General features: G+C 51.2%; 1 protein-coding gene across 3 annotated transcripts in view; it reads left to right on the forward strand.

Annotated features, from left to right (window-relative positions):
* The window catches only part of LOC146257915 (unconventional myosin-Ic-like), a 52,837-nt gene that overhangs the window by 26,880 nt on the left and 7,232 nt on the right, over positions 1 to 18,725 (forward strand). For all 3 annotated transcript variants that reach the window (XM_084674365.1, XM_084674367.1, XM_084674366.1), the window contains exons 2-18: positions 5,463 to 5,618; positions 5,887 to 6,002; positions 7,030 to 7,228; positions 8,763 to 8,843; positions 9,302 to 9,481; positions 9,595 to 9,693; positions 11,124 to 11,237; positions 11,516 to 11,587; positions 11,947 to 12,066; positions 14,055 to 14,128; positions 14,483 to 14,588; positions 15,417 to 15,497; positions 15,740 to 15,831; positions 16,145 to 16,239; positions 16,350 to 16,396; positions 17,238 to 17,318; positions 18,478 to 18,583. In XM_084674365.1, coding sequence (XP_084530491.1) covers positions 5,463 to 5,618; positions 5,887 to 6,002; positions 7,030 to 7,228; positions 8,763 to 8,843; positions 9,302 to 9,481; positions 9,595 to 9,693; positions 11,124 to 11,237; positions 11,516 to 11,587; positions 11,947 to 12,066; positions 14,055 to 14,128; positions 14,483 to 14,588; positions 15,417 to 15,497; positions 15,740 to 15,831; positions 16,145 to 16,239; positions 16,350 to 16,396; positions 17,238 to 17,318; positions 18,478 to 18,583 — 1,819 coding nt within the window. The remainder of the gene's footprint in view (positions 1 to 5,462; positions 5,619 to 5,886; positions 6,003 to 7,029; positions 7,229 to 8,762; positions 8,844 to 9,301; positions 9,482 to 9,594; positions 9,694 to 11,123; positions 11,238 to 11,515; positions 11,588 to 11,946; positions 12,067 to 14,054; positions 14,129 to 14,482; positions 14,589 to 15,416; positions 15,498 to 15,739; positions 15,832 to 16,144; positions 16,240 to 16,349; positions 16,397 to 17,237; positions 17,319 to 18,477; positions 18,584 to 18,725) is intronic.

The following is an 18,725-nucleotide window of genomic DNA, read 5'->3' on the forward strand; positions in this document are numbered from 1 at the left end:
GTTTGGTAGAAGTGTGTGTGTAGAGGTGTGTGAGGATGTGTTTGTAGTTATAGGTAGAAGAGTGTGTGTGGCTCAGTATGTCGGTCTGGAAGTGTGTATTAAGTGTGTGAGGATGTGTTTGTGGGGAGGTGTGTGTGTGTGTGAGGGGTGAGGATGTGTTTGTGGGGAGGTGTGTGTGTGTGAGGGGTGAGGATGTGTTTGTGGGGAGGTGTGTGTGTGTGAGGGGTGAGGATGTGTTTGTGGGGAGGTGTGTGAGGGGTGAGGATGTGTTTGTGGGGAGGTGTGTGTGTGTGTGTGTGAGGGGTGAGGATGTGTTTGTGGGGAGGTGTGTGTGTGTGTGAGGGGTGAGGATGTGTTTGTGGGGAGGTGTGTGTGAAGGGGTTCAGGAGAGACTTGATTAATAAAGAGAAAGAATGAAGGTATTATGTAACTCCTGTCAGCATGCTCTTGAACTGCAAGGGCACAGGAGGAGGAGAGAGAGAGAGAAGGGAAGTCACTATGACTATGGTTGACCACTAAACACATAGCATGTTGCTCCTAGCAACAAGTTAGTTTTCCATGTGTTTTATCCATGTTGTTAACTTGAGCTCCCTTCTTGTGTGTGTGCGCGTGTGTGTGTGTGTGTGTGTGTGTGTGTGTCTGTGTGTCTGTGTGTGTGTCTGTGTGTGTGTGTGTCTGTGTGCGCGCATGTGTGTGTGTGTGTTTGCACCACCCCAGGGTGAAGCAATCCCATGCTGCTGTTGCTCAGTAGGATTCCTGGGGCTTCAGCTTGACTGATACTGAGTGGAGATGTTAATGAAACTGTGTGTGTGTCAGTGTGTGTGTCAGTGTGTGTGTCAGTGTGTGTGTCAGTGTGTGTGTCAGTGTGTGTCAGTGTGTGTCAGTGTGTGTTTCAGTGTGTGTCAGTGTGTGTCAGTGTGTGTCAGTGTGTGTGTCAGTGTGTGTCAGTGTGTGTCAGTGTGTGTCAGTGTGTGTGTCAGTGTGTGTCAGTGTGTTTCAGTGTCACTCTTACATTCTTGAACATTTCTTCCGGTGGCCGTCATCCGATCTGTATACAATGTGCCTGAAACACTCTCTCTCTCTCTCTCACTCTCTCTCTCTCGCACTCTCGCACTCTCGCTCTCTCGCTCTCTCTGTGAATGTCTCTCTCTCTCTGTATGTCTCTCTCTCTTAGTGTGTCAATAATTCTCATTACCAAATATGTGTGAGATCTGAATCAGTCAGCAGAAGATCATTTGGATTTGATGTTTTGATGTGTCATTTTCTGAGACATCAGCATAAACAGCTTCACTGTACATGCTCCAACAGTGTGGGTGTGGGTGTGTGTGTGTGGGGGGGGGGGGGGTGCAAGTGAATGGAGTGTCAATGCCTTTAAGGTGTGTGTGTGTCTGTGGGGACTGGTATGCAAGTATCTGGAGAATAGATCCTGAAAGGGGTGTGTGTGTAAACAGCATCACCTTGCAGGAATGCCGTTACACAGAGAACCCCAGGTTAACTCAGGTTATGCAGCATTAAGTCTCTACTCAATACTCTATTCCACGCACACGCACACACACACACACACACACACACACACACACACGCATACTCTCTCTGTCTCTCTCAGGTGGTAAATGATTTGACCCCGAGGGCTCTTACACGGCTGACAGATGGACTCTCATCTCTGCCAACTGTTATCTACAACCAGCTGGGTCATTCTCACCTCTCTCTTTCTCTACCTGTCTCTCTCCCTGCCTATCTCCCTTGTCTCTCTCCCTCTGCCTCTCTCTCCCTCCATCCCTCCCTCTCTTTCTCTACCTGTCTCTCTCCCTGCCTATCTCCCTTCTCTCTCTCCCTCTGCCTCTCTCTCCCTCCATCCCTCCCTCTCTTTCTCTACCTGTCTCTCTCCCTGCCTATCTCCCTTCTCTCTCTCCCTCTGCCTCTCTCTCCCTCCATCCCTCCCTCTCTTTCTCTACCTGTCTCTCTCCCTGCCTATCTCCCTTCTCTCTCTCCCTCTGCCTCTCTCTCCCTCCATCCCTCCCTCTCTTTCTCTCTCCCTCTCTCTCTCGTTCTGTTTCTTCCTCTCTCTATCTGAGAGAGATGACATCTGCAGTTAACTTTGGGAACACAGCCTTCTAGCCTTGAGTTATCTCCAAGTGGTCTATCCTGATAGTGTTCACTATCAGTGTTGATAGTGAACACACACACACACACACACTCGTGTTCTCTGTCACATTTAACGATAGAGAAGATACAGCTTGAGTGAATGTGTGTGAAATGTCTGGAACAGTGTTGTGCTGTTGTGCTTCAGTTAGCATCATGGTTGCTGTAGTTGTATTCACTTCCTGGTTAATGGTGCCATGTGACCTCTACTGGGCCAATGACAAGCCAACAGCCTTGACTCTGTTGCAGCTCTGGTGTCTGTGCTGCCTGGAAGGTGCGGTCAGACAGGGAGCAGGTGCTGCTGCAGGGAGAGCTGCTGGAGGGGGTTCATGTAGCAGACACCTGCATCCACCTGCATCCACCTGCATCCACCTGCATCCACCTGCATCCACCTGCATCCACCTGCATCCACCTGAAGAGGGGGGGGGGAGAGGGGGGGAGAGGGGGGGGAGAGGGTGGGGTAGAGGGGAGGGGAGAGAGACAGAGAGAGACAGAGCACCCCCAGCCCCTACCACCTATACTCTCCCCCTAGCCTCCATCCTAACCTTCACACCCCCACCCCACCCTCCCTAACCCTCCTAGCCTCACCCCACCCTCCCTAACCCTCCTAGCCTCACCCCACCCTCCCTAACCCTCCTAGCCTCACCCCACCCTCCCTAACCCTCCTAGCCTCACCCCTCCCTCCCTAACCCTCCTAGCCTCACCCCTCCCTCCCTAACCCTCCTAGCCTCACCCCACCCTCCCTAACCCTCCTAGCCTCACCCCACCCTCCCTAACCCTCCTAGCCTCACCCCTCCCTCCCCTACCCTCTTAGCCTCACCCCACCCTCCCTAACCCTCCTAGCCTCACCCCACCCTCCCTAACCCTCCTAGCCTCACCCCACCCTCCCTAACCCTCCTAGCCTCACCCCACCCTCCCCTTCTTTGTTGTCAGGATTTGGAAAAGCTGACAGCATAGCACACTGGTGGTAGGAGGGCACAGCTCCTGTGCCTGTGTACACTCTGTACTGGGAGTGTGTGTGAGTCTGTCTGTTTACACTGTGTGTGTGTGAGTGTTTAGAATGTGTAGTATGAGTGCGAGTGTGTGTTCAGACTGTCAGTGTCTTTAGAGTGTGTGTCTGTTCTGACTGTGTGTGTGTGTGTATATAGAGTGTGTGTGTGTGTGTGTGTGTGTGCTTAGTGTGTGTGTGTGTGTGTGTGTGTGTGCTTAGTGTGTGTGTGTGTGTATATATAGAGTGTGTGTGTAGTGGGGTCCTGGCTGAGGGAAGGGGTGGAGGGCAGAAAGCAGGAAAGTGGAGCTATTAAAGCAACGTTGAGGAACAATGAAGTCATGAAGTCATGGAGAGAGAGAGAGGCTGGAAAGGAAGGGGGGTTCCTCTTGCTGCTCTTTCAAACCTGGCAACCTTCCATCAGCTCTCTAACTAAACGGCTTCCCCCATAGGCCTGTGTCCTGTATGTCAGATGGCCAGATAACAAGCCTGCTAATGATGTGAAGGAGCCCTCAGAGACACACACACACGCATGCTTACCGCACACACACTCACACCTACTGCACACCCTGTGTGAATTCCGCTAGCAGGTTTTCCCCAAGGCTGTGTGAAGTGCTAGTTCACCTAATGTGTGTGTGTGTGTGTGTGTGTGTGTGTGTGTGTGTGTGTGTGTGTGTGTGTGTGTGTGTGTGTGTGTGTGTGTGTGTGTGTGTGTGCAGTCATCATGTGGGAGTCATGATGCTGCCTGTATGGAGACAGAGGAGAGCTGGTACTCAAGAAGTGCTGACGAGAGGAGCCCATCCTCCTCCTCTCCTCTCCTCTCATCCTCCTTTCCTCTCCTCTCCTCCTCTCCCCCTCTCCTCTCCTCTCCTCTCATCCTCCTCTCCTCCTCTCCTCTCATCCTCCTCTCCTCCTCTCCTCTCTTCTCATCCTCCTCTCCTCCTCTCCTCTCCTCTCCTCTCATCATCCTCTCCACCTCTCCTCCTCCTCTCCTCTCCTCCACCTCTCCTCCTCCTCCTCCTCTCCTTTCCTCCTCCTCTCCTCTCCTCCACCTCTCCTCCTCCTCTCCTCTCATCATCCTCTCCTCTCCTTTCATCCACCTCTCCTCTCCTCTTCTTTCCTGTCCTCCTCATTCTGTTTTTTTCTCTCACACAGCTTCTCTGCTTCTTTAGTCTTTTAATTAAATATCCTCTCCCTCTCTCTCTCTTTTCTGTCTCTTCTCTCTTTCTTTTTCTATCTCTTTTCTCTTCCCCAGAGGCATAATGTTAATAACAACAACATGTGCACCTGCTGTACTCTGAGTTCAAGTGTGTGTGTGTGTGTGCCAGTATAAGCAAACTGCCTGCATGTTCCCTGTCTTATTGTTGGAGCGACCTTGGAGAGCAGACAGGTTTGTGTAGGCAGGTGTGTATATCCTAGTGTGTCCAGGTGTGTGTCTTAGTCCAGGCAGTCATGGACCTGGGCAACATGCGAGCGATGATGTTTAAAACTCAGGCCTGCTTAGTGGAGAGAGGCTTTCTGGGACAGCGTCTGGAAGACCTCAAACACGTGAGTGTTGACAGACCACCTGCTTTGTGTCACCTGTGTGTGTGCTGTGTGTCACACCTGTATGTGTGTGTTGTGTGCGTGTGTGTGTGTGTGTGTGGGAGGGAGGGAGGGAGGGAGGGAGATGGACTTGTGTGGTTGAAGTACGGCACATTATGCAAGGATTACACCAAGGTAGCTGAAAATAGAACTTGGAAGGGGAAGTTTGTGTCTGAAAAAAGATTTTCAGTCAAGTGTATGATGCATGTGGGTCTCGTGTGTTCCGTGTTTATACTGCTGTGTGTGTCATGTGTGAGAATAGAATCTCGTGTTCTCAGTGCTGTTGTGAGTCAAACAGTAGCTTTCAGTATCTGCAGAGAATATGGCCCATTGTGACGTGTGTGTGTGTGTGTGTGTGTGTGAGAGCCAGAGGAAGTTTAGCCTATCAGACAGTCAGTGTTGAGTGTGTAGTCTTCTCCAGGGTGGTGAGACTGGTCAGGCAGGATGGCTGACTTGTTGCTCCTCTCCACCTCTGGGGTGAGTCTGGTCTCTCCTCTCACCTCTTCCTCTGGGGTGAGTCTGGTCTCTCCTCTCACCTCTTCCTCTGGGGTGAGTCTGGTCTCTCCTCTCACCTCTTCCTCTGGGGTGAGTCTGGTCTCTCCTCTCACCTCCTCTGGGGTGAGTCTGGTCTCTCCTCTCACCTCTTCCTCTGGGGTGAGTCTGGTCTCCTCTCTCCTCCTTCCCCCAGCCTGTAGGACTACTGTACTCACCGAGTGTTCCCCCCCTCCCCCCTCTTCCCCTCCCCCAGGCGGTGGGTAGTGACGGCGTGCGGGCGATGATGGAGAGCGCCCTGACAGCTCGGGACCGCGTGGGGGTGCAGGACTTCGTCCTCCTGGAGAACCACACCAGCGAGGCGGCCTTCCTAGAGAACCTCCGCAAGAGGTTCAAGGAGAACCTGATCTACGTAAGAGCCAGGAAAACACAGAACGTGTGTGTGTGTGGGTGGGGAGGGGAGTCAGGTGGCTGAGCGGTTAGAGAATCGGGCTATTAATCAGAAGGTTGCTGGTTCAATTCCCGGCCGTGCCAAATGACGTTGTGTCCTTGGGCAAGGCACTTCACCCTACTTGCCTCGGGGGGCAATGTCCCTGTACTTACTGCAAGCCACTCTGGATAAGAGCGTCTGCTAAATGTAATCTAAATGTGTGTGTGTGTGAAACATGTCTCTCCTCCAGACATACATAGGCTCAGTGCTGGTGTCAGTGAACCCCTACAAGGATCTAGAGATCTACACCAAGAACCACATGGAGAGGTACCGGGGAGTCAACTTCTATGAGGTCTCCCCTCACATGTGAGTCCTCACTAACCCTAACCCCCTCCCTCCTCTCTCCCTCCCTCACCCCCTCCTCTCTCCCTCACCCCCTCCCTCCTCTTTCCCTCCCTCCCCCCCTCCTCTCTCCCTCACCCCCTCCTCTCTCCCTCACCCCCTCCCTCACCCCCTCCTCTCTCTCTCCCTCCCTCCCTCCCTCCCTCACCCCCTCCTCTCTCCCTCACCCCCTCCTCTCTCCCTCACCCCCTCCCTCCTCTTTCCCTCCCTCCCTCTCTCCCTCACCCCCTCCTCTCTCCCTCACCCCCTCACCCCCTCCCTCCCTCCCTCCCCCCTCCCTCCCTCCCCTGGAGACACAGGTCTCTTGATGGCCTCCATGTTGTTTTCACCTGCGCTCCCTGGAGGGGCTCTAGGGATGAGCGTTCAGAATAACATTAGAGCACCAACACTTTATACAATATATAGGTTAGAATTAGACAACCTGTATATTATCACTAGAGGGTCTATGGAAAGCATAGCTTCTGTTCTCTCTCTCTCTCTCTTCTCTCCTTTTCTTTCTCTCTGCTCGAGCGTGCGGTCAGTGTTTTCTGTCAGTCCTGCAGTCTGAGTGGAAAGGGGGGGCGGGGGGGGCTGTGCTTGTCGGTGCCAGGACCCCCCTCTGACCCCTGACCCCTCCCCCTGGGAGGGTCTGTGCGTAGCGATAGGCTGGAGGAGATGACAGTGTTATCTGAGCCAGTAGCCTGCCAGCCCAGCACTGCTCTCCAGCAGGCTGTATAAACACACCCACCCACCCCAACAACAGGAGCATGAATCATGGAGGAAACACCTCCTACTTGAATCTCTTTAGTCAGTCTGTTATCACCGTGTTTATCTTATGTTAAACGTTTCTGGGAACCTATATTGTATTAGATGTGAAAGTGTCATGTGACTTTTTGTTAGATATGAACCGTATTCTGATTCTCCTCCTCCTCTCTCTCCCACCCACCCTCCATGCCACCCTCCCCTCCCCCTCCCCCTCCCTCCTCCCGCTCCCCTCCCCCCTCCCCCCCAGCTATGCGGTGGCTGATAACTCGTACCGCTCCATGCGTGCTGAGAGGAGAGACCAGTGCATCCTGATCTCAGGAGAGAGCGGGGCCGGGAAGACCGAGGCGTCCAAGAAGATCCTGCAGTACTACGCCATTACCTGCCCCGCGTCTGAGCATGTGCAGACCGTCAAGGACCGTCTGCTGCAGTCTAACCCTGTCCTGGAGGTCAGAGGTCACACACGCACACCAAGAGACACGCACACCAAGAGACACACACACCAAGAGACACACACACACAGAGAGACACGTACACACCGAGAGACACACACACAGAGAGACACACACACAGAGACACACACACAGAGAGAGACACACACAGAGAGACACACACACCAAGAGACACGCACACCAAGAGACACACACACCAAGAGACACACACACACAGAGAGAGACACACACAGAGAGAGACACACACAGAGAGACACACACACAGAGACACACACACAGAGAGAGACACACACAGAGAGACACACACACCAAGAGACACGCACACCAAGAGACACACACACCAAGAGACACACACACACAGAGAGAGACACACACAGAGAGAGACACACACAGAGACACACACACACAGAGACACACACACACAGAGACACACACACACAGAGAGACACACACACAGAGAGACACACACAGAGAGACACACACACAGAGAGAGACACACACCCACACACAGAGACACACACACACAGAGAGACACACACACAGAGAGAGACACACACCCACACACAGAGACACACACACACACAGAGACACACACACACAGAGAGACACACACACAGAGAGACACACACAGAGAGACACACACACAGAGAGAGACACACACCCACACACAGAGACACACACACACAGAGAGACACACACACACAGAGACACACACCCACAGAGACACACACCCACACACAGAGACACACACACACAGAGAGACACACACACACAGAGACACACACACACACACAGAGACACACACACACAGAGACACACACACACAGAGAGACACACACACACAGAGAGACACACACAGGGTGGGTGAACTGTCTCAGATCTGGTGTGTGCTGTGTGGTGTGTGGACAACAAATTATTGAGAGAGTATGCATGCTTAATGTCTGGACTTGAGGAGGTGTGTGTGTGCAGAGGGCCTGTACTGGTGTGTGTGTGTGTGTGTGTGTGTGTGTGTGTGTGTGGTTGATCCAGCTGGGGGCCAGATGTGGGCAGCTCTGTACTCTGGGCCGTGTCCCAGACACCCCAGCAGGCTCTGACTGACACACTCCACTTATAACACCTCCTGTGTGTGTGTGTGTGTGTGTGTGTGTGTGTGTGGAGGGCCTGTACTGGTGTGTGTCTTCTTAATCTCCTGTCTTCTGTCTGTATTTCTTCCTGTCTGCCTCACCTCTGATCTCTCTCTCTCTCTCTCTCTCTCTCTCTCTCTCTCTCTCTCTCTCTCTCTCTCTCTCTCTCTCTCTCTCTCTCTCTCTCTCTCTCTCTCTCTCTCTCTCTCTCTCTCTCTCTCTCTCTCTCTCTCTCTCTCTCTCTCCTCTCTCTCTCTCTCTCTCTCTCTCTCTCTCTCTCTCTCTGGTGTGGTGTGTGGGTGTAGTTGTCTGTGCTTTATGTAACACTGCCCTTAGGAGATAAAGGTGTGTTTAAACTCTCCCCCTCTCTGTCCTCCCCCCTCTCTGTCCCCCCCCCCCCCCCCAAGGCGTTCGGGAATGCCAAGACTCTCCGTAACGACAACTCCAGTCGCTTCGGGAAGTACATGGACGTCCAGTTTGACTTCAAGGTGAGTCAATCTCTGTAACTACATGCTGCTGATCGGTACAGTATGTGGAAAAAAACGATTCACATTTGAATCGCGGTTCATTTTTTTTAAACGTTGAATTGGGACCCTAAGAATCGATTCAAATCGAATTGTGAGGTACTAAAAGATTCTCACCCCTAATATATCTAGATATAGATATATTACCTGATGCTGGAATGGATGGCCTTTTCTAATAGGACCACAACATTTTCATCATCCCTCAAACCCTGTGTGTGTATCCTGTGTGTGGATGCATGCACCTGTGTGTGTGTGCGTGTGTGTGTGTGTGACTGCATGCACCTGTGTGCACCGGCGTGTGGGGGGGGGTACGACCCTGCACGTGCTATACCTCTGTGTGTGAACCTCAGTACCCCAGCCTCACCCTCTCCTCCCCTCCCCCCCTCCCCCTCCCCCCCCGCCGTGCCCCCCGGCCCCCACAGGGAGCCCCAGTGGGGGGCCACATCCTGAACTACCTGCTGGAGAAGTCCAGGGTGGTGCACCAGAACCATGGAGAGAGGAACTTCCACATCTTCTACCAGCTGATCGAGGGTGCTGAGGAGGACCTGCTCAGACGCCTGGGTCTGGAGAGGAACCCCCAGCAGTACCAGTACCTGGTCAAGGTACACCTGTCTGTCTGTCTGTCTGTCTTAACCCCAGCAGTACCAGTACCTAGTGAAGGTACCTGTCTCTCTCTCTCTCTCTCTCATTTCTTGTGTGTGTGTTTGTCTCTCAGGGTAACTGTCCCAAAGTCAGCTCAATCAACGACCGCAGCGACTGGAAGGTGGTGAGAAAGGCCTTGTCTGTGATTGGCTTCAACGACGATGAAGTGGAGGTATGGACCAATCACACCACACATCACATCACCGTGCGTTTGATGCGACTTACCCAGCGTGCCACGTTCTCGGCGTGTTGCAGCTTGTGGTGCCTGTGCTGCCTGTGCTGCCTGTGGTGCCTGTGCTGCATGTGCTGCCTGTGATGCCTGTGCTGCTTGTGCTGCATGTGCTGCCTGTGCTGCTTGTGATGCCTGTGCTGCATGTGGTGCATGTGCTGCCTGTGCTGCCTGTGGTGCCTGTGGCGCCTGTGCTGCCTGTGGTGCATGTGCTGCATGTGCTGCCTGTGCTGCTTGTGGTGCCTGTGCTGCATGTGCTGCCTGTGGTGCTTGTGATGCCTGTGCTGCCTGTGCTGCTTGTGGTGCCTGTGCTGCTTGTGGTGCCTGTGATACCCTGTGAGCAGCTCCGGAACACAAACAGCACATCGACAGACGCTGACTCAGCGCTAGGGCCCAAACAAACATGACATAGTCTGTTGTCGATGACATCACCTGAACATGTTCCACGTTTCCACGGCTACTCTGGGTGTTACTCCTTAGCTGTGTGTCAGTTAGGTTGTTCTGTTTCGAGGATGCTGTTGTTTCAGGGTGGTGCCGGTGTGGTTCTGGGGTTGTTGAAGTGCAGCCAGATTGTAAGTTCTGTGTTGTCAGACTGCAGGGTGAGGCTCAACAGACTCCAGAGGAACAGGCAGCTCTTGTCTTCTGCATAGGGAATGTAGAACAGTGGTGTGTGTGTGTGTGTGTGTGTGTGTGTGTGTGTGTGTGTGTTTGGTCTCCTTCAGTGTGTGTCTGAGGGAGTGTTGCTCTGTGTAGGAGTCTGTTGCATTTTCATGACTCTGGGCGTGGATCCAGCCCTCGCTGCACACCACACACACACACACACACACACACACACACACATACATAGAAGAGCAGGTGTTTATCTGTGTGTGTGTGCGTGTGTGTGGGCAGGTTGATACTCTAGATTTGTGACCTACTTTAAATCAAAGGCTGACTAATCTAATACAACCTGCTTTGAAGATAAGTCTGTCTCCTACACCTAGCAGTAAAAAGCATGTAATCTTATCATGTCTAATCTACTCACTGCCTGCATCTTTTTATCTCCTCTCCCTTTCTCTCCTTCTCCCTTCTCCCCTCTCTGTCTCACTTTCTCTCCTTCTCCCCTCTTCCTCACTTTCTATCTCACTCTCTTTATATCCACCAAACAAACCCCTCCACCTCTAATTCCCTCCTCCTCCTACTCTTCCTTCTCCCTGTGCACCCCTCCTTCATCTCTCCTCCCTCCCACTTCTCCCTCTCCTCTCCCCCTCCCCTTCATGTCTCCCCCACTGCTCACTCACTCTCCCTCTCACTCTCTCTCACTCTCTCTCTGGCTCTCTTTCTTCATATCTCTCTCTCTCCCTCCTTCTCTCTCTCCCTCTCTCTCTCTGCAGGAGCTGCTGAACATTATTGCCAGTGTTCTTCACTTGGGGAATGTTCAGTTTGCAGGGGAGGACAGTGGGCAGGCCTACATCACCTCCGACACACAGATCAAATACCTGGCCAGGGTAAGAACTACATTGCCCAGCCGGCATGCTGTCCCACACACTACAGAATTGCAGTCTGGAAGGACTACAACACCTCACCCATCAACATCCCTCATACTGATTACATCTGCATGTCTGTAAGACATGCCTGGGTGCTGTAGAGTTTGTTTGTGTTGTTGTAGCTGTTGTTGATGTTGTTGTTGTTGTTGTAGCTGTTGTTGATGTTGTTGTTGTTGTTGTTGTAGCTGTTGTTGATGTTGTTGTTGTTGTTGATGTTGTTGTTGTTGTTGTTGTTGTAGTTGCTAGGCGTGGATGGGACAGTGCTGAAGGAAGCTTTCACACACAAGAAGATCATTGCCAAGGGAGAAGAGGTAGGCAGGACTGTGTGTGTGTGTGTGTGTGTGTGTCTTGCTCCAAGCCATTTCTACCCACGTGTTATGTGCCATGACATAATAGCTTGTTGTCTAACCATTCGTTTATTTGTGTGTGTGCGCACAGCAGCGGGAACATATTTTATCAGGAGGGTGCTGGGGGGGGGGTGCTGGGGTGCTGGGGGCCTCAGCACCCCTAGTTCCCACAGCCATGAGTGTGTGTGTATTATTGTGTGTGTATTGATGTGTGTGTATTGATGTGTGTGTGTGTGTGTGTGTGTGTGTGTGTGTATTGATGTGTGTGTATTGATGTGTGTGTGTGTGTGTGTGTGTGTGTGTGTGTGTGTGTGTGTGTGCAGCTGATGAGCCCTCTGAACCTGGAGCAGGCCTCGTCAGCCCGGGACGCTCTCTCTAAGGCCGTGTACGGACGCACCTTCAGCTGGCTGGTCAACAAGATCAACCTGTCCCTGGCCTACCAGGTAGCACACACACCTCTACACACACACACCTCAACACGCACCACACACACAAACCACACACACACACTTCAACACACACACACCTCAACACACACACACCTCAACACACACACACCTCAACACACACACACCTCAACACACACACACCTCAGCACACACACACCACACACACTTCAACACACACACACCTCAACACGCACCACACACACAAACCACACACACACACCTCAACACACACACACCTCAACACACCACACACTAAACACATATGAATACACACTAAAGGTGTGTAGCCCTCCTGTAAGCCCAGCCCAGGTTGAAGGTTGGGATGACAGTGGCATGGCCAGTGCTGTGTGTGGGGGAGCAGCACCCTCTAGTGGTGGCAGCGGAGAACTGCACCCCCCTTCTCTGAAGCAGGGTTAACATACAGCAGCACAGAGAGGGCAAAAGTACACATATTCTTTCACTTAAGTAGAAGTAGGAATACTCGTGTTTAAAAAAACTGGTAAAAGTTGTGACTACACTTTTACAGTTAAAGTAAAGAAGTATAGGCTCTGACGTATACCGTAAAAAAAGTAAAAAGTAGTCATTGCTACTACCTGTTTGTGTCTCGCTGGTAACTGGACCTCACATCATATTATATTAATACAAAAAGACACTATAGACACGCAGCTCATTTGCCAAGAATCCTTTTTGACACCGACAATCTTCCTCATATATGGCCATGGGTGATCAGGAATGTCTCTATCCTCAGTCGTGTCAACATTATGGCTGACAAACGATTAAAATATTAAATCACGATTAATTGCATTAATGTCATAGTTAACTTGCGATTAATCGTATTTAATCGCACATTTTATCTATTCTAAATGTCCCTTGATTCATTTTTGTACCATTATTTTTTCTAATTTAAATGCTATTATCAACATGGAAAACTGGATTGGATTGCATAGTTGGTGCATAAAAAATAAATAAATGAAAACAACATTGCCTGGCTTTGACGAGGGGGCGGAGAATTTGCATCAGCTGTGTTCTTGGCCATCAAGGGGTATTTCAGACTGGACGTGCTGCGATGATAGCTCAGTTTACAACGACAAAACACACAGAACAATTTGGTCTTGTCAATGGAACCATTTGGCAACTTTTTAAAAGTAACCTTTCCATTCCGAATCTAATTGGCATCTATTTCGGCGTCTTGCTATCCACTCAAAACGTAATGTTAGCCTACTACTCCAGCCGGCTAGCAAGCCCAAACAAGTGTGTGCGGCGTGCCTGTTGTTTTGTTTCCGGTCTAGCTAAATCCGGTGTGGTGTTGTAGTTTTTCTAACGTCAGTAGTCGTTGCAGCATCATGTGGAAAAAAAACTACAAAGTTTACCAGGCCAAAAAGAACGTTAATTTCGCGATAGAAAAAATAACGCCGTTAAAATGGGTTTGCGTTAACGCGGTTAATAACGCGTTTAACTGACAGCACGAGTCAACATCACTAACTCCCTCGCTCATCCACAAGGTTCCTTTGTTACTTTTTTCACACACACAGTGAGGGGAGAGTAGAACAGCGAAGCCTAAAACAGAGCAGAGTACAGTAGAGTACAGTAGAGTACAGTAGAGTACAGTAGAGTACAGTAGAGTACAGCAGAGTACAGCAGAGTACAGCAGAGTAAAGTAGAGTACAGTAGAGTACAGTAGAGTACAGCAGAGTACAGTAGAGTACAGCAGAGTACAGCAGAGTACAGCAGAGTACAGCAGAGTCCTCATCAAGTACTCATCAATAATGCAAACTTTTTTTAGAAACTTTTTTTGTGAAAATATTTTGTTCAACATTTGGAAGTTTTTTTTCAAATATATTTTTGAAACCTTTCAAAACGTTTTTTTTTTTCAAACAGTGAAAGGAGATGAGATGAGTGTGGAGAGGAGTTCTCATCAATAATGCAAAAACACATTTTCTAACTTTTTGGATGATGATGATTGTTGCGTTGTCTTGTTCCAGGATGAGTCATATAAGAATGCTTCAGTCATCGGTCTGCTAGACATCTACGGGTTTGAAGTGTTCCAGTACAACAGGTACCTAGCTATCTCTCTAACACTACCTCCATCTACCTGTAATAACCCTACCTAACTGCCTCTACCTCTAATACTACCTCTAATACTACCTCACTACCTCTCACTTCAGTTGATTCCACAGATAGGGAGTGTACCATGTTCATCACTAGTCAATATCTGATTGTGTCTCTGTGTGTGTGTGTCTCTGTGTGCGTGTGTCTCTGTGTGTGTGTGTGTCTCTGTGTGTGTGTCTCTGTGCGCGTGTGTCTCTGTGCGCGTGTGTCTCTGTGTGTGTGTGTGTCTGTGTGTGTGTGTGTGTCTCTGTGTGTGTGTGTCTCTGTGTGTGTGTCTCTGTGTGTGTGTGTGTGTCTCCAGCTTCGAGCAGTTCTGTATTAACTACTGTAATGAGAAGCTGCAGCAGCTGTTCATCGAGCTGACCCTGAAGTCTGAACAGGAGGAGTACGAGTCTGAAGGCATCACCGTAAGAGCTTCCCCATCCCTCCTCAACTCCTCTCCCTCCTTTCCCTCCTCAACTCCTCTCCCTCCTCTCCCTCCTCTCTCTTCTCTACTCCTCTCCCATCTCTCCCTCCTCTCTCTTCTCTCTCTCCTCTCGTTTTTAGTAAACAAAATCAACTTTTAGCTGTTGACCTATCTGCAGTCCAAACCTTTAACACTACCATTCAATCAATTAATCATGAAGTTCATCATAAAGTTACTACTTTGAGCTTTACCCATCCTGTCTAATTTATTCTCAAAATAACCTGAGGTCTGAAGTCCAGCTCTGAGGAGTTTTGTTCCTACCCGATCCTGGTCCACCTTGACCCTGACCCTGGTCCTGACCCACCCTGGTCCTGACCCTGACCCTGGTCCAGAGCAGGGTTTCAGAGGGTGTGTGTCAGGGTTTAAGACCAGGGTGTCAGCGCTCACAGAGCCTCATTGTGAGGGTGTGTTACGTGGGCCAGCTGTTCCCTGGGGCTGTGGAGATGCTGGGCGCTGCATGCTAACGGTTAGCGCCTTGGGGCTGTGGAGATGCTGGGCGCTACATGCTAACGGTTAGCGCCTTGGGGCTGTGGAGATGCTGGGCGCTACATGCTAACGGTTAGCGCCCTGGCGTGAGCGCTCCAGCTGGGGCCCTGAGGGAACACAGAGTGAGTGGGCGCCCAGCGCGTAGAAACCAGGATTCTCTACATTCTGGGGATGGCTGAGTTTGATATCAGTTAGGACCTCTGGAGACTGGAGTGTGTGTGTGTGTGTGTGTGTCATGACAGCGGGGGTGGACTCAACATGCAGCTGTGTTGTGTTGTTGCAGTGGGAGCCTGTGCAGTACTTCAACAACAAGATCATCTGTGACCTGGTGGAGGAGAAGTTCAAAGGCATCATCTCCATCCTGGTAGGATATCATACTGAAGATCCCACTAAAGCACAGCAGGCACACGTTATCAAAAGGTTTCACTGGAGCCAGAGAAGCAGTAGCTCTCTCTCTCTCTCTCTCTCTCTCTCTCTCTCTCTCTCTCTCTGTCTCTCTGTGTCTCTCTCTCCTCTCTCTCTGCTCTACTGGGGCTCTCAGTACATTCATACATCCATTAGTTTTGTTTCTCTCCCCCCCCCCCTCCCCTCCTTCCCTCCTCTCAGGATGAGGAGTGTTTGAGGCCAGGTGATGCCAGTGACATCACCTTCCTGGAGAAGCTGGAGGACACCGTGGGAGGACACGCCCACTTTGTCACGTGAGCACACACACACACCACACACACACCACACACACACCACACACACACCACACACACACATAGTCACAAGCACACACACACCACACACACACCACACACACACCTTACACACACACCACACACACACCTTACACACACATAGTCACAACCACACACACACACCACACACACACCTTACACACACATAGTCACAAGCACACACACACACCACACATCCTATAGACACTGACATCCAGATACACAGACAGATGTAGACACCATCTCACACACACACACACACACTCAGTTGTAACCCTGGTTCTCTCTGCAGTCACAAGCTGGCTGATGGGAAGACCAGGAAGGTGATGGGCAGAGAGGAGTTCAGACTGCTGCACTACGCTGGAGAGGTCAACTACAACGTCAACGGTGTGTGCGTGTGTGTGTATGGTGTGAGTGTGTGTGTGGACTGTGTGTAGGGTTTGTGTGTATCTACACATGATGCTGTAGTTTGACCCTGACTTCCTGTCTGATCTCAGGCTTCCTGGACAAGAACAACGATCTGCTCTTCAGGAACCTGAAGGAGGTGAGACCCAGAGAGACCACACCTCACCTGGTGTAGAGTGACCACACCTCACCTGGTGTAGAGTGACCACACCTCACCTGGTGTAGAATGACCACACCTCACCTGGTGTAGAGTGACCACACCTCACCTAGTGTAAAGTGACCACACCCCCCCTGGTACAGAGTGACCACACCTCACCTGGTGTAGAGTGACCACACCTCATCTGGTGTAGAGTGACCACACCTCACCTGGTGCAGAGTGACCACACCCCCCCTGGTGTAGAGTGACCACACCTCACCTGGTGCAGAGAGACCACACCTCACCTGGTGTAGAGTGACCACACCTCACCTGGTGTAGAGTGACCACACCTCATCTGTTGTCGAGTGACCACACCTCACCTGGTGCAGAGTGACCACACCTCACCTGGTGTAGAGTGACCACACCTCACCTGGTGTAGAGTGACCACACCTCATCTGGTGTCGAGTGACCACACCTCACCTGGTGCAGAGTGACCACACCTCACCTGGTGTAGAGTGACCACACCTCACCTGGTGTAGAGTGACCACACCTCACCTGGTGTACAGTGACCACACCTCATCTGGTGTCGAGTGACCACACCTCACCTGGTGTAGAGTGACCACACCTCACCTGGTGTACAGTGACCACACCTCACCTGGTGCAGAGAGAGTGACCACACCTCACCTGGTGCAGAGAGAGTGACCACACCTCACCTGGTGTACAGTGACCACACCTCACCTGGTGCAGAGAGAGTGACCACACCTCACCTGGTCATCAGGTGTGGATGATGCAATATGTGTGTACTTTGGGCGGTGTTTGAGTAATATTGTGTGTGTGTTTGTAGGTTATGTGTATGTCAGAGAACAAGATCCTGACCCAGTGCTTCGACAGAGAGGAGCTGTCTGACAAGAAACGCCCGGAAACGGTGAGAACACACACACACACACGGGTCAAATCAAAATGTATTTGTATAGCCCTTTTTACAAGCAATGTCACAGAGGGCTTCACATACGCCCTTAAAACTGCCCCTCAACCAACCTAAACCCTCAAGGAAGACAAGGAAAAACTCTGAAAAACTCACTAGAGGAGAAAAAATTGAAAATACTCTGGGAGGAACAATTCAGAGAGGGATCCCCTCCTCCAGAGACAGTTGGTGAAAGAGAGGAGGCTTAACATAGTCATACATCAGGAAAGTGTCAATGGGTGTTGAAACACTCAAGTCTAGTTGAGTCGAGTTGGTAAATGTCAGTTTAAGCAGAGGTAGCCACAGGGCTGGGGACTGGGATCGGAGCAGCATCACAGGCAGCGCAGCATCACAGGCAGCGCAGCATCACAGGCAGCGCAGCATCACAGGCAGCGCAGCATCACAGGCAGCGCAGCATCACAGGCAGGGGGATGAGGGAAGGGACCAGGAACTCCTAGTTGTCCATCAGAGAGACTGATGATGTCCACTTGGCGACTACATCACACAGGAGTGTGATTGCCAGAATGGCAGATGTTCACACAGATATACAATTGTGTTTTGTAGCTTTATAGTGCCAAAGGCATGCATGCTCTCACACACACACACACACACACACAGCCTGTGTGTGTTGTTCCAGTCACCCACCCCACTGTGGGCAGTGTGACGGGATTCTCTGCTTTTGTCCCTCACACTCAGGAATGCCCTGACACTGGGGTGCCCTTCACGCACACACACTCTCTCTCCTTCGGCTCCTATTGGTGGAGACTTCTAAGCCCTACCCCCTGTGCCCTCAACACCAGAATCTCATTGGTCAAGGGTGTGTGGGCTGCTGTTGTGTGTATGGTGTCAGAGCAGGGAGACTTGCACACTAGAACCTCTGTTCTCCTCAGTCTGTCTCAGAGAAGCAGACCATCCTCTCCTCTCTCCTTTCTCCTCTCCTGCGTTCCCTTCATCTCTCTCTCTCTCTCCATCTCTTCTGACTAGCACTGTACACCTTCTGCTCTCTTCTCTCCATTCTTCTCCTTCCTTACCTCCTCTCCATCCCTCCATCCCCCTGTCCTCCTCGTGGGGTCTGACTTTCTCTCTCTCTCTTTCTCCCCGGCTGTGCGTCTGCCTGCAGGCAGCGACCCAGTTCAAGACCAGCCTGGCGAAGCTAATGGAGATCCTCATGTCTAAGGAGCCGTCGTACGTCCGCTGCATCAAACCCAACGATGCCAAGCAAGCAGGTAGGCACCTTACTGACCCTGACCTTAGACCTAACCCTGACCTTAGACCTAACACCAGGTATCCCACATCAAGACACTGACATGCCTTGACTTGAGCCTCCTGAATACTGCTAGAATGATGATCCTGTTCACCATGTGCACT

The sequence above is a fragment of the Hypomesus nipponensis genome, chromosome 15 (genome assembly GCF_054491055.1).
Source record: "Hypomesus nipponensis isolate SF chromosome 15, ASM5449105v1, whole genome shotgun sequence".
NCBI classification, from domain to species: Eukaryota; Metazoa; Chordata; class Actinopteri; order Osmeriformes; family Osmeridae; genus Hypomesus; species Hypomesus nipponensis.